The 16,046-nt window shown below is 44.8% G+C and overlaps 1 protein-coding gene across 4 annotated transcripts in view; it reads right to left on the minus strand.

The window, feature by feature from the left end:
* The window catches only part of LEF1 (lymphoid enhancer binding factor 1), a 93,274-nt gene extending 78,144 nt beyond the window's left edge, over positions 1–15,130 (minus strand). Inside the window, exons 1-3 of one of the 4 annotated variants that reach the window (XM_045537452.1) lie at positions 14,843–15,130; positions 12,506–12,572; positions 10,751–10,884 (exon numbers count right to left, since the gene is read on the minus strand). In XM_045537452.1, the coding sequence (XP_045393408.1) occupies positions 10,751–10,884; positions 12,506–12,572; positions 14,843–15,055 (414 nt within the window). In that variant the 5' untranslated portion in view covers positions 15,056–15,130. The remainder of the gene's footprint in view (positions 1–10,750; positions 10,885–12,505; positions 12,573–14,842) is intronic. The other 3 variants (XM_045537451.1, XM_045537450.1, XM_045537449.1) reach the window with 3 other exon arrangements.
* Between the last annotated feature and the right edge of the window lie 916 nt (positions 15,131–16,046).

Genomic DNA, 16,046 nt, shown 5'->3' on the forward strand with positions numbered 1-16,046 from the left:
ATTGCAAAAAAAGATTACAATAGAATAAGAACCTTTATCAGCTCATTTATAAAAATGCTTGTATTACAGGTACAGATGCAGAAAGAACATCTGAAAATATGTATATCAAAATGGAACCATTATATCTGAATGACAGAAATGCAGGTATTTTTATTTATTTTTTCTGTTCTTTCACGGGTTTTCCCCTGACATTTTTTTACATACTACCTTTAAACAAACAAACAAACAAAAAAAGATTTGAGAGAAAGACATAAAGATTGTTCCTACTAAGTATCTCCTTAACAAGAAAAGTTTCTTCAGTTTTTAAAGGAAACTCACTGTTGCAACTTCCCAGCAACAATCACAATTTCAATTAATTCTAAACTAATCTCTCTTATTTAACCTAACATCATGACACCACAAAAATCACCACTAACCACTCCTAAAAATGAAGCACATACCACATTTTATTGCTTATGATGCAAAGAATACTCTTTGGCAACACATTTTTGCCTGTAAATGGAGTTCATATGGAGTAAAGAGGCAACATCATTTACCAAAAAGACTCTAAGAATCAAAAAACTTGTGTTCACACAGCTATCTGATTCATCTGTTTTGTCCTTAAGACTTGGAGACACTGGGTCCCAAGAAGTGAGCAATAGGGAATCCCATAAAAATCAGACATTTATCAAAATATGTCTGATATGCCCCAAGAACAACTATTTCCTGGGAATCTTCAGGAACACCTTGAGCAATTACATGGTTCTGTGTTGACTAAACCAGAACACAATTTTCAAGTATTCGTAGAACCTGTTATTTAAGCCATCGCTAAAACTTATCCATTTACGTGATTTAATAAAATAGTATAACAGATACTGTCAATCTTCAAGCAGTGAAGTTCCAGCTTTACTGCTTTCTCCGTGTAAGCAGATCATGTGTGTTAACTGAACCTCGGTGACATTATTAGGCATCTACTTTGTCAGTGTTTTTCCAAAATGTATTTTATGGGATAATCGGCCCAGAGCTTGTTAAAAGTACGTCCACATGACCTGCCTGCAGACTCTGATGCGAGACATTTGCAGAGGGTCCCGGGCACCTGCCTTTCTAACAGCAATACCAGTAATTCTAAGGCAGTGGTCCCTTCCAGAAACACCACTACCAAAGCCGAGTGCTATACACTGTCACTGGTAGAAGAGGTGACAATGTTCTAGGAGAGGAAGGACACCAAGGTGCAAGGAGCGTGAAGAACACACAGCCAGTCAGAGCACAGGGGTCCAGGCATCCTGGCTCCAATAGCAGTGCCCTGCTGCAGCCCCAAAATAAATTAGTTTATTTACTTACTCACTTATTTTACCATTACTATGGTTGGTCCACACTCTGATTGACCACAAATGATGACTGAAGGGACAAGCACCTTCTCCTCCTCCTCCCAGCCTCCCTAGCCTGGCCAATCTACGCCCCTTCTCACTCACCCTCTCCATGGAAGACAGACTCATCTCTGGTGATCTAGAAGAAGAAACTGGGCAAGGATGGACTGATCCCTTGTTCTCTCTCTGGGGGGCCAGCTTGCCCAAGCATGGGTCTGTTCTCTCCCCCAGTTTGACATGAGGCTCCCCCCTGCCTGTGTTGGGAACCTGTGACTTAGTGGTGGCTTCACTTGGGGAAGTCAAAGGACGTCCACGGTGTCTGTGTCATGGTTCAAGCTACGTTCTGCCATCCAGCCTTACCAATAACCAATCTGACGCTCTACTGCCCGATGTCGTCCAGCCTCGTTAATAACAAAGCTGCCATTACATTCTCCCTCTGTCTGATTTCCTATCTATTGCTGCACTGATTCTTGACCGGAAGCAGCATGAAAATGATCAGCCTCAAAAACACCAACCATAACCAAAGCTCAACGTAAACAGGTACATATTTTAAATAATTGTATTTTTCAGGTTAAATTGCAATGGTGGGCGAACCCCAACTTAAAAAGGGTGTGCTGTCTTAGACTCTGCGATTCTAACAATTTCTTCCCAAGTAGCAATTCAGAATTTTTATAAAGATTCAGTTAGAAAATATGCGTTTCATCATAATACTGCATAAGATGGGGGGAAAAAACGACATAATTTGAACATTTACCAACAAAATACTGGTTAAATAAATGATGTTACAGAAGAGCATTTATAAATGGAAAAAAATATCCATTCTATATATAGGTGAGGGGAAAAGTCAACTACAAAATGGTATATTATGTTCCCATTGCCATGAATATGGAACAAATATTTATATGTTTACGTAGATTTATATTTGTGCATAGAAAGAACTCTAAAAGGCCACATAGAAAGTTATAAGAGTGACAATCTCTGACAGTGGGATTCTGGGAATTTAACATTTGTTATTCCTTTTCTCATCCAAGTTTTCTGATTTTTCTAGGGAACATGAATTGCTTTTTTAATAAAAACACATATTTTTTATTTTCATAAAAAACAGTTAAGTATTTTTGAAAAGAAATTTCCAATACAATCATCATCATAATTGCTCTTCTGCTTCTCATTTTAATCAGCATTATGATTAATTTAATAAGTACTTTGTGTTCTTAATGGCAAATACGATTAGTTTTAATGGAAACAGACAACAATTTCGGCCTGAGGGAAGGGCCCTGACTCCACTGCTTATTAAGCTGGGGAAGCTGACTGTGCTCCCTGGTGATAGAATCCTTGTCTTTAACACAGAGGCCTAATACCCTAACACCCACAGTTTCCATGTTACAATTAAATTAAATAAGATAACCACATAAATTGCCTAGCACAGTGTCTGGGTCAAGGTAACACTTTTAATAAAATCATTTGCTTTCCCTTTTCCCTTCCAAGCAAAAAAAAAAAAAAAAAATCTCAAGTTATAATCTAAAATTTTAATGTATGCATAAAAATTAGCAAAAAAAAAAAAAAATTCAAGCAATGTTTGGGAGACTTGATTCTTTTCTTAACACTGCCAGCCAGCTGACTGTTTGCCCAATTGCAGCAAACAGTAAATGTTTTTTTCCTTCAGCACTTTTGGTTTTGTTTCAGACTTAAAAATCTAAGTCGTAGATGCTAAGACAAAGTCTGAGCCATTTGAGGTAAGATGATAGTAACTTTCTCCTTGATGCACGTCATTTGAACTAGTAAACCAAGAATGATAAGATCATAATCGTTATAAGGCACCATATACAGTGTTCAAAATCGAGAAATCTTCCACAAGGAAGCTGGTTCCAGGTTGGCATATACTTAATGTCCATTGGGTTTTACTGAGAGCAAAAGAAAACTGGAATTTTCCAGGAGGCTAGAAGAACATAGATTTCTCCTTGGTGCTCAGCCAACATATCCTTTTGGACATGATTGTTTCAGGTGCCAAGCAAGCTAGAAAGGTTTAAGCCAGAAGAAAATTTGAAAGGGAAAAAAAATAGCCCTCCTGGCGTCCTCCACATTCACGTGGCTCTTAGATGTCCTCTTCTCTACCATTTTCTCAGTGGGGAGAATGAACCCAGCTCCTAAAGGATTGAGGGGAACAAAAATTCTCCTAACCAAAAACATGTTCTTTCCCCCCCATCCAAGTAGTTAAATCAATCCCACAAGGATATAAAATTTTCAGCTAACAAATCTGAAATTTAGACATCTGTCCCCTCATGTATCTCATTCCTTTAACAGAAGCCCACAGGGCTAAAGAGGAGAATCCAGAGCTCTCCTCCTAACAATTAGAAGAGAAAAAAAGAGCCCAAGAGGGCAAAACCACCTCTGTAAAAATACAATGACAATCCCCCAAACTTTTATCTCTGCAAACATTTTCTGAAGGTTAATGTAAGGCCCTCCTCACTCAGCGCCCAGATTCTGGGTCAGCATGGCACACAAGAGGAACCAAAAGTATCTTCCCTTTCTTGGGAGTTTCCCAGGTACAGCCAAGCACTTCTTGTGACTGCAGAAGTCCCACCAGCTGGGGACCAGGGCACTCAATAACTTGTTCCATCTTAAGACTCCTGCCCTGCTCCCATAGCTAGAAAACCAAGTGCTTCTGCAGGTTTTGTGCCATCTTAACTTCCCATCAACCTCATACGGTAGGTAAGCCAGATATTAACATGTCATTCTGTAAACACAGAAACAAAGGCTGATAGAGGTCAAATGCCCTCCCAAGGCTTTCTGGAGGAAAATGATGGACTTGGGACTAGACCACAAGTCTTCCAGCATCTACCCCAGTCCCTCCCTCCTCCACACCCTCAGCCTCCACAGGGCACTGCCAATTCCCCCTGAGAAAGGCTCCAAAATTTTGTTCTTCACGTTGCAAAAGGACATAATCCATTTACAATACCCAGGGGCCTAGAAAATTCAGCACTGATGTTGCCACATGGATTTGGAAAGAACAGATAATTTTTTAAGACCTGAATAGACCCTAAGTGTTACTGGGGGAAAAAAAAAAATGTCCTTTCTATTTGGAAGAGAATAAAAATGAATCGAAAAGTATTAACCGCATGATACTAAAACATACTTGAAGATGCTTTCCTTTGTATTACTATTATATTCCCATTTCCAGAATCCTTCTGAAAAAAGCATTCTGTCATCTCCATTTCTTCAATTAGGTTTCTAGGACCTAAGTAACAGATAAGTGCTGCTTAAGATCAATCTCCTGTGAGGGCCCTGTTCTTTCATTCTAGCGGTGAGCTCCCCTGGCTGGCTATTTTCAGTGGTTACCTAGAAACTTAACATTCTTTAAGGACTGACTTTCAATTCCTCATTAAAAACCTTGGTCTAATGTGCTTTTATTCACTGATGCCACAAATCAGAGAAGTAAAATAATAAGGATTATTTAGCAAATACTTTCAAGTTTTGCTATTCACACAGCCTCTGGTTTGCTAAAGAGAGATTATTTAGAAACGTCCAAAAAAATACATGAGAAATTTCCTGTGCATGCTTTATTAATTCAGCAAATTTACTGAGGTATTTACTCTGTGCTAGGCTGACTATAACTATCTCTTAGTCCCTGATGAATTGATCACTCGATAATCAATTACCATCAGTGTTTGACAGCTTTTATTGCAAAGTTTTTCAGGATTAAAAAAAGGTTTATGAAAATATCTGAGTAGGTCAGATTTTAAAATTCTGTTTTCATAACTGTTTCATATAGAAGCTGACAACATGATTAAAAAAGAAAGTAAGAAAAGGTACCCTACAGCCACTCCTCTTTTTATACTGGAGAGCCTTCCCTCGATCCACCCCTTCATCCAATCGTTCTCTATGTTGAGTAGTGATAGGCATCTTTTTAAAAAGTAAACATAACAACAATAAATTCCTATAATGAAGATCAAAAGTCGATTCTGCAAAATTGTCATCAAGTTCTACGCAGGATTATTTGTGGGCATAGGTAAACACAAAGGGCAACAATCCAGTTTTTTAAAGATTCTACTGGCCCCTGGTTAGCTGCAAAAATAAGACACATTTGTCGGCGCTTTGTGATGCAGCATCTCTGCCAGTCATATTTCTCCTATGGGCAGGGAAAGTGGGTAGGAGGCAACGGAAGCTCCCAGCTCTATACTGCCCTTGCAATCTTCCCCAGGCAGGATCAAGGGATCCGACCACCATCCCTCAGTGAGCTTTGTAAGCGATCCACCTATAGCATGCGGATAACTTCAGCAAGTTTGGAAGTCTAGAAAGAATGAGCACTGTGTGTCCATGTACTCTTCTACAGAAACTTTATAATCCCCTACACAGCCTCTGATGACACTCTGCAAATAGTCCCAGCTAGATTATCAGAATTTCGGAGTTAGCAATCCTTGCTCCCTGTCCAGTCCTCTGCTCAACTCCCCACTCTTCCTTTTAGTACCTTGCAACCTCCTGCTTCTACCCTGCCCGCCCCCCACCCCGGCTTTCTTACTGGTCTTTAAATCATTCTCAGGCTTTCAGCCTCCAAATCTTAGAGACCGGATCATTTATGTGTCTAACATGACTTAAGGTTTTACAGCAGGGTCTACAGTTCCTGTACTGTGACTTCATAAGATCATAGTATTTAAAAAGTCATAATGAACCTAAAATATATGTTTAAGATTATCGGAATAACATCCAGTGGCTGCCTTCTCTACGTGAGTAAGGACATGTTAGGATAGTGGGAAGCAGTACTAAGTCTCTTGATTAGTATTAGCCACCTAGCTCAGTATTAGCTACCTACAGACTGACTCAGCTCAGCATACTCACTTAAGCAATAGCTTTAGCATGTGCAGTGAAGAAGGGATCAAGTTCAAGATCAGCCTGGGCAATGTAGTGAGACCCCACCTCTACAAAAAAAAAAAAAAATTAGCCTGGCATGGTGGCACCCACCTATAATCCCAGCTACTTGAGAGGCTGAGGCAGGAGGATCACTTGAGCCCAGCAGTTTGAGGCTGCTGTGAGCTGTGATCACACCACTGCACTCCAGTCTGGGCCACAGAGAGATACCAATCTCTAAAAAAATAAAAATAAAAATAAAAACAAATAAAAGAAGGGATCAAACAGAAAAGTTTTAGGGCCCTGAGGAATTTTCCCACACATTCTCCTGACCTCTACGTCCAAATTCAAGCTAGAATACATTTCCTAAAACTTGTCCTATCCTTGAGATAAAGGGGAAAACTCACTATGCTTAGCTTCGAAAAGTACACAACTGAAATCAGAAAATTAAAAATAACTTATCAGTAAGTCAGGTGGCTCCCTGCACTAAAATAAAGGTACTCCGCCTTAAAAATCTTGCATTAGATAGAAGCCAGTCTCCCTCCGCCCTTGAATTATTATTTCTCTGATTATTTTCAGAGCTATGCAGCCGTGTGACGTACAGGGGTATTCCAAAGCTTACTGATTAGACAAGTCCACTTTAGTTCCTGAATTCCAGATACGAACAACGACAAAATCAAATTTTAGCTCCTTATAAGCAAAAGCCAATATGGGGGGGACAGGGGGGTGCTGGTGAGACAAAGTTATGACAGGTATGTTAGTCAGAAATCCAAATGTTAATTCCCTTAAGGTAAAACTCATATAATAGAACTAAGCGATTCAAAAATAATTTAAAAGAACTTCTGGAGCATTTTCATAGCAATTTCTACTTAAAAAAAAAAAAAACCAACAATGAAAAAGACAGCTGTAATGAGAACCCAGATATCTTCCTTTCCCACCTAAAAATTCACTCTAAGAAAGATCACAAAGACCCTCTGTGGGGCCAGGAAGGTGGCAGGGCTGCAATGACCAGGTGTCACTGCGGTTTGGGGCAACTGAGCCGCCGTTTGCTGCGACTTCCTGCATGGCTGCCATCCCCTCCCCAGGCATCTGAAGAGAAAGGCGATGTTTCTCTCCCGAGGTGTTAAACAGTTGGGTTGCATGAGGGACAAATGGAAGTTTGACGCCCAAGATGAATCACCATGGTGCATGAGGCCAATGGGAACTTCCACCATGTTAAACCAGCCCAGCTCACCAGTGCCAGGACCGAACCAGGGATGCAAAGATCTTTTTAACACATTCCCATTGGCCTACAGGGATTTTCATAAATGAGGTTCAGTGAATGAGAGGCTTGGGAGCATGCTCTTAATAAACTCCGCAGGGTCCCCGCTCTAAAATCTTGAACGGGCCACTCTGGGAAGAGCCCCAACTCAAGCCAAGCTTTGCTGTCCCTGATGAACTCACACTGACACCAAACGTGTCATGACAGGTACTTTCTTCGCAGGCTCGATGTATCTAAACTAAAACTTTATTATTTCAAATGTACACCCTTAAGAATTCCAGTTCTAGAAAGACATTCATTTGCCGATTGAAATTCTCCTTCGGAAGGAAAAAAAAAAAAAAAAGCTGGATTCAAGGTGGTTTTCCTGAATAGGTAAGACTACATTTCGGTCCCAGGTAAAAGCGGGGTGGGCGTGCAAAGGCCAGTGTTTGTCTTAAAAAGGAGCAAAAGTGCACAGACTTGTTAAAATGAGATTCTAGCAGAAGCATTGCTGTGCCAGCCATTTGGCCACAGCAGGTAGTCTCTGGATTACCTGCAGTTAACACACAAATAGAAGACTCTATAGGGAAGGGGTGGGCAAGACCCTGCCCCACACCCAGGTGTTTTCCTCCTCCTAACACACCAGGCAGCAGAGGCAGTCAACAAGCAACTGTTTGTAATGCAAATAAGCACTAGGCCATGCTCCCATCCTGAGCCCAAACACAAATGGTCACTCTGCTCCTCACACCCTACATGAAAACCCATCATGGTAGCTGTCAGGGACATAAACACTCAGCCCTGCTAAAGGACAGAGTTAAAGAGCAGGGAAGCATTAGTGTGGTTAGGGGTGAAGAAGAGAGGCCGCGTTCCGGTTAAAGTGTTTTTGATCTCAGACACATTAAAAACAGCTGGTAGGTATTAAAAACCAAAGACTGTAACTCACTTTGGTCAGACCCTAAAAAAAAAAAAGAAAAAAAAAATTGACATAGTCTTGTGGTTAAAACTGAAAAGCTTCTGGAATTGTGCAAACTGCAGAATATCTCAGAAAAACAAAAGTGCCTAACCTAAATACAGTCTAATATGTGACAGAATAAATCAAAGCAGCAGATCACAGGGTAAGGTGACTGTTTCCTGACCACATCCCAGCCCTCCACTCTACACTCACCCCTGCCGACATGTATTCCGGCCACAAATCTTCCCTAAACGATGAATGACTTATTTGATTCACTGACCTCAAAATTTTAATACACATACTAACAATAAAGACCTTCCATTCTATCAAAATTTTCAAAATGGTTAGTAAAGCAGAACGTTGGCTTCCAGAGAGAAAAGCTTCATTTTCAATATGCTTAGGGATTATTAATAAAATACCAAAAACTTTTTATTATACTGACTTTTTAAAAAGTATTGTTTTGAAGGAAGTGGCTGATCACTTTAAGGAATAAATTCTACACACACACACACACACACACACACACAAAATCAACTGTATCACAGCTGAAACGCGTTTAACACTGTTTTAGTGGTATTTTCTGTTGTTACCAAGACTAGCCTTTGATTTGAAAAGATCTGTTGTTCTAAAAAGGCTTTCAACAGGAATTTTCAATTATTTATCTAAAACACATTCTCCTTCTTCTCTTCCCTACCGCAATAACAACAAAAAACCTGCTCAACTAGGGAAGAAAATCTGACATATTTGCATAGTTAGTTCACCGCATATAAAATCCCCCACAACTTTTATAACTCAGAAGCATTTATTTCAGGTGGCCTTTGGAGATGAAACGATATTTGCTTTTCTTAATTCATTCACTTTTTAGGGAGGAGATTCCTATGTGCCACAAGACATCTATCTCTATTACAAAATATTTGAGAATCCCTTTGAAACAAAACACGAACTAGCTATTTCCCTACAGCAACCATCACAAGATCTCCAAGATGAGATCCTTAGGATCAGTGTTTTAAACCGCTATATGAAAATCAGAGAAATCTTCTTCCCTTATCTGACAGGTCAAATATCCTTTTGAGATTTGTGGGGCAATAATAAATTCTAAATCACAGGGGGCCCACACAAAGTGATTACATTGCAGGTACTTTCTATTTCAACCATTGATGACCCCGGGTAATCAAGAGAACCACAAACACTCTTGTTGAAAACGGTTGATTATGAGCCAATTCCTCTCTGCTGCTGCACTAATCTCCTCCCTCCCAGGTTCTATTCACCGAGTTGTATTCGCAACACTACCCTTCCCGGGTGTGTCTGGGACTGGTTTTTGCAGTTGGCAGAAAAGCACTGGGCAGAGAAGTCAAACACCACAGATTCCACTTTAGGGTCCAGGATCTGACAGCCAGGGGCAGGGTGAGTGAGAATGAAACTTTCAACCCCACACATGTGTTTTTCTTTGGGGTGGGGAGGGTGATGGCGGGAAAGTGGGGGGTGGGGTGGGAGAGAAGGTAAATATATTGATGGATCAGTAAAAATCCATCGCCACTGCTGGAGGGATGATTCCCAGAGACAACTCCATCATCTGCCCAGTTCATGTTCACATATCATACAAGTTACCATTTAAATGTTCTCTCGCTATATCGATGAGGTTTATACTTCCCAAGAAAACAGAACTACCATCACGTAACAAACCTGAAATTGTTCTCAATGTTACGAACTTGCATCATGCAGTTATAATGCCACTGCACTTTTAGAACATTAAAAGTTAACTGAACCACAAGATTGAAAAAGAACAACTTCCATTAGGGTTATCTTTAAGCGATACTTTCTCAACAATTGACAGTAAGTAAAAGTAGCTCATTCTCCCCCCCCTCCACCACCAAACGATCTTAAATACAATTAGCCAATACAATAAAATGAGACACTGTTTTAAAAGGCAAAATAACATTCTGAATGTTCAGCTCCAAATGAGCTGAAGCAGTTCTGATTCTTGACAGCTGTGGCTGAAAGCCATACAGTCCGTAGTATACACAAGATTAATTCAAGTTTTTCCTCTCATTAGCATAGAAGGCACAAGGCTCATAAAGTCATGGATTTGTTGATGAAACTTCATTTGATGTTATAACTCATGACCTAGTATTCACTAATTTTAGCCAACAAACCAAAAGCTAAAATTCCACGTGCAAGACATCAAAGGTAGTACTTGGTAGCACTGCCTTAAGGTGGCCATTCCTCACAACAGTTCTTAGTTAGCAATGACTTAATTTAGCAATATATAATGAAAGCATTTCCAGTGAGTTTGAAAAGATAACCATTCTGCCAAAATGCAAACGAATTTGTATTTCTGAAAATAATTTGCAACATCAACGTGTTACTCACTGTTCTCGGGATGGGTGGAGAAAGAGATCCATTTGACATGTAGGGGTCGTTATTCATATTTGGCATCATTATGTAACCAGAGTAACTGGAGTAGGAGGGTCCCTTGCTGTAGAGGCCTCCATCTGGAAGCTTCCCTGGGGAAATCCAAAGAACAATCAATGACGCGTTGACTCTAGGGAATGGACACGCTTGAAGCTCAGACTTGGGGGGATGGGGGGGCACGGGCAATATATATAACCTAAACTTTTGTACCCCCATAATGAGCTGAAATTTAAAAAAAATGTTTTCTTATTGGGGAAAAAAGTGGCTATTAAAATAAAATTATAACAACTGAAAAAAAAAATGACACATTGACTTCCCTTTTATATCACGGTATTTTTCCTCTGAGACTCTAATAGTCCTAAGACAAATCAGACCTTACACAAAAGATTTATTTACAAAATACTGTAACTGGATTATTCTGCTCTATTTTAGATTGACAGTATTTATTCTCTTACGGGCTTAACAGCAAACCAAATGTTTTAAAAACATGTGGTTCAAACAGAACTTCCACTACTCACTGAGGCTTTTACAAAAGTAAGGGTTACCCATCTAATTTAATTCGTTCTAATAATACTAAGAAACTGGACTAAAAAATACAGATACACGAAGAAACACGCACAAACGTAAAGCTATAATATTAATATACTGGGCCAGCTATCTACATACACACATATATTTATACATTGGAACTCATGCTTCTCCTTTTAGGAAAACTCAAAAATTCTCTCTGTGCTTTTAGAGTGCTAGAAAATTTCTTAATTTTACTGAAGGGGAGAGTTGCAGGTAGTATATAGGCAACTATTCAAATTTATAAAGGGTTAACTCCGAGAGGCTTAGTTTTATGCTACACTTACACCATTCTGCCAAAGAAATCTTGTGTTCAGTATAGACACAGGTATTTCTGATTTTTAATCCATGTAACTACTTTGTAGCTACGGAGGAAGCCTATATAGTTCTTTTCCCTCCTCCTGTTTGACATGTTGTATGCAGCATTCTGGTCAGGCCAATTGTTAAGTAATTAAAGGAGAAAAGAAATGCAGGCAAGTTGACAAGGGAATCCTACAGGTTACTCGATTCTTTTAACAGCACAAGGAATTCTTTTTAAATCTAAATATATATATAATTTAAGTTCTTAGCAAGAAACAGAAATGGAAGGAAGGTCTATCATGTTCAACATGCACAGTTCCTACAAAGTTTTATATTTTTCACCAATTAGATTCTGTTTTGCTGAACCACGTTTAGTCTGTTCACTCACTGTCTGCCTTCTTATTGTAACAAGAAAAAAGCAGCAGCAATTTCGCAAATGAAAATCCACCCAAAACTATTCTGGCTGGAAATTAAATGGATGTACACTATTATTCTTCCTATTAATGCATGAAAAAAAAAACATTAAAGGTCTAAGCTAAGTAGAACTTAAGGTAAAAGGAAGAAAAGAAAAAACTCATTATAGACATTTCCCTCTTCCCCAGAGACTCTGGAAACCAACTGAAATCCAAAGGCCCCTAACTCTTTCAGAGGTAGTTTTTAAGTTATGTAATAATATACCTTAGAGATAAGTTGCCTGGGTTTTCTTTACCCTTGTATTAAAATAGTAGGTATAGTTTTATCACCCCTGGTCCCAGTTTCTTGAACGTAAAGAAGCAAAATGCACTCGTATGTACCAATGACACGTGCTACGTGATTAAGCTGGGAGAAGCAGCATCAGGGTCTTACCGCCATCAGGGTGTTCTCTGGCCTTGTCGTGGTAGGACTCCTGAGCCGTTTGCGCTTGTCTGGCCACCTAGTGTCACAAATCCCCACCCCCAAAAGAAAGAAAATCACCTTAGAGTTTGTGACAACAAGGACACAAGTGTGTGCACGTTGGTAACTCAGAGGAAGAGTCTCGGTGGAACACAATCTATTCTGCTAATCTAAGAGGGACAGGGCTCATTTGAGTACCGGGGAATCTTTTCCTTGTCAACATGTATTTTCGAGTGATTGTTTTATCCACCCAGGCCCAAAAAAGTATAATAGCAAAAAAAATAAAAATATAGTAACTTTCGGAATGACCCACGTGCCGTTCTGACCGCTGTTTATGAAAACATAGCAAGGCTACTTGGATGCCTAATATGATAGTTGTTTATGGCGTTGATCATTTTGGGAGCCTCTTCATCCACCCTTCACTTCGGTGAGATCTGATTAAAAGTAGGGTGAAATGTCATTTTGCAACTGAAAATGGTATTTTAAACATAAACAAGCCAACCACTCACATGGGGTCTTAAGCCTAAGTCCTGTACCCTCTGCTCAGGCTTACACCAAACCGTGGCTGGCTTGAGTGCCAGAGAAAATTAGAACGGCTCTGTGGTTTAAAGGGAGGAAAATTTGAGAGTTGGGTTGTAGACGTCTGAAAGGCAGCCCGGTTAATATCAGTTTTGGTAACCGCCATCCACCCAGACTCAACCACGTGCAAATCAGTGGTCTCGCCTCTGCACCATCTTCCCTGGGTCTGCCTGTGCCCATCACCGGCTCAGCAAAGCCCCAACACCTGAGTTCTCAGACTTGAAGGTAGAGTCCTCCTCCCAGACCAGAAAAGGGTAGGAAATGGGAAGCAGGTGGCAGAATTATTTAGGGAGGGAGGAAGGAAGGACGAGCAAAATGGGCAGAAAGGAAAAGGAGGTTGCTCTGCAAATAGGAGAGTTTGGCAGAAAGCCTGAGTGTGTGTATCTTATTGAATTTCTTGGACCTGCGTCCCCACAGTGACCTCCTCCCCCAAGAACACACACAGGCACAAATCTCCTGCTGGGGTCTGGTGCAGGCCTGGCCCCCTCCACGTCCCCCTCAAAGTGCATTTAGCGGACAGAGAGCTGCCTTTCTGAGCCCAGGCCCCCCGCCTTCCAAAACCTGTACTCACCCCTGCCATCGGGAGGGAGGAGGTAGCTCTGAGGTGTGTTCTCAAACGTTTTGTTTAAAACCCCAAAATGTCCCCGCCCCCAAAACCACACGCTTTCTTTTTGGGGGCAGAAGGATGCCATTTAAGGGAAAAAAAAAAAAAGGTATACCCTCCAAGTTTCTTTGGAGGGAAGAAGGGTCGGTGAAATCGTTGGGTGTCGGGACTTGTGTACCGGATTTCCTGCAGACCCGGGGTGGCCAGTGGCGTGTCGGGTGTCAGGGTCCCTTCCTCCCCCGCCCCCCAGTCTGGAGCCCGCTCGGGGCTGTCTCCCGCCGGCACCCACGTGTCTCTGTTTACCCTGCTCGGGTTACCGGCGCTGTCGCCCGCAGCGCGCCCGGGGATCTGATAAAGCGCCTGCCACCAGCCTGCCACCCCGCCTGCCACCAGCCTGCCCGGGGCCCGCCTTTCTTCTGCATTGATTTAAGGCCCGATCGGGGCCCGGACGAACCCCAAATAAAGACTTTTGTTGTTGTTGTTCTTTATGGGACGGGCGTTGGAGCGCGGTGCAGCCGGGGCGCACACCCTCGGCGGGGCCCGGCTCGGCGCGCCCGCAGGACCCAGTCCCGCACCGCCCCCGCAGCCCGGGAGCGCGCGCCCCCCGGCCCGGCCGGCTGCTCGAGGCCCCGCTCGGCGGCGGTTGGGGACGGCGCCGCCTGTCCCCTACCCACCCCCGGGCCCACGCCCGCCGCCCCTGCCTCCCGCTCGCCCGCACCTAAGCCCGGGTGGTTTAACGCACTTTTGCGGGTGCACGCTGCGTTCCGTCCCGCGGAAGAGCTGCCCAGCAGTGTCCAGACCCCCTCGCTGTGATGCACCACCCCCCATGCCCCACCGAAAAGTCCGGGGGAGAAACGTCACGGTCAAGGGCAGCTTGTCCTGCCTGCAAACCGGCCGTTTGGCCCCCGAAGCCCTGGTCTCACGCACTTGGAGCAAGTTTCCTGCGCACTCTGTCGCCTCCCGCCCTAACGCACACGGGGAGTGCCGACCCGGGGCGCAGCCTCGCCCCCCAACAAACGGGGGGTCCGCTCGGGACGGGTCAGCGGGGGCCGCCGGGCGCCTCCTTCCCCCGCCCGGCGCCTCCCCGGGCCCCGCAGCGCCTCCCCGGCCCCGCCGCGGCCGCTCACCTCGTGTCCGTCGCCGGCCGGGATGATTTCGGACTCGTTCACCAGGGACGACTTGATGTCAGCTAAGTCGCCCTCCTCTTCGGGGTGGCTGATCTCGGCGAAGATCTTCTCCTTCTGGGGGTCGCCCTCGTCCTTGAAGGGGATCATCTCGTCCGTGGCGCAGAGTTCCGGGTCCCCCCCGCCGCCGCCGCCTCCCCCGGGGAGCTGGGGCATCCCGGCGGCCCGGGGATCCCCGCTCGGGCCGAGAGGGCCCCCCGCGGCGACGGCGGGAAAGACGGGCCGAGCCGGGAGGGCGCGTGCGGGGCCGCGGCCCGCGCTTTCCGGCTTCGCGGAGCCCGACCCCGGCCCCCCGAGGTCTCCGGGGCGGGAGTGGGGGGCGTCTACGCCGGGCTAGGCGGCCCCGGCCCGGGCAGCGGCTTCACGGCCCCCGCGTGGCCGGGCTTCGCGCGCGGAGGACGCGGGCTCCGGGGCGGGCGCGACTCCCGGGAGTGCGGGGAGCCCGGCCACGCAAACCTCTTCCCCGCGGCTGCCCCGGGCGCCGACGGAGCGGGTTGCTTTCCGAGCCAAGGGAGGGGAGCGAGGCAAAAAGGCTCCGTGTGCCCCGGCGGAGGGGGTGCAGGGACAATCAGAAGATAACGAAATGTCCGCTTCCTGGAGGATCAAAAAACAATCAAGAGCCACCCGGGCCGGAGAGATGTCCGCTGCAGAGCCGCCGAGTCCCCTCCCTTTCGCTTCGGTTTTCCTTCTCCAGGCGCATTTAATCTGCTGGAGGAGGAGGAGGAGGAGGAGGAAGAGGAGGAGGAGGAGGAGGAGGAAGGGGGGGTGGCGCCGGGGAGGAGGGGAAGAGAAAGAGAAGTTTGCCGAGGATAAAGTTCGTGCCGGGAGCACTGGGGACCCGCGGCGCGGGGACACGCGGAGTCGCCGCGGGGGCCTCGGGCCCAAAAGCTAGCGCCCCGAGCCGCAGCCGGCACGCACGCCGCCCGACCCCTCTTTGTTCCCGGCTCGAGTTTCTCCGCCCGGCGGCTCGCTCGCCGCGCGGTCCGAGCCGGGAGCTGCGGCCTGGGCTCGCCCGGCCCCCGGGGCAGGGGACGCCCGCGCTCGGCCGCGTGCGGGGCTCCCGGCGCGTCCCGGCTCCTCGGGCCCGAGCGCGCGCGGCCCGGTCCGTGCTCCGCGCCCCGGCCCGCAGGTGAGCGGCGGCGCCTCC

The sequence above is a fragment of the Lemur catta genome, chromosome 26 (genome assembly GCF_020740605.2).
Source record: "Lemur catta isolate mLemCat1 chromosome 26, mLemCat1.pri, whole genome shotgun sequence".
Lineage (NCBI taxonomy): Eukaryota > Metazoa > Chordata > Mammalia > Primates > Lemuridae > Lemur > Lemur catta.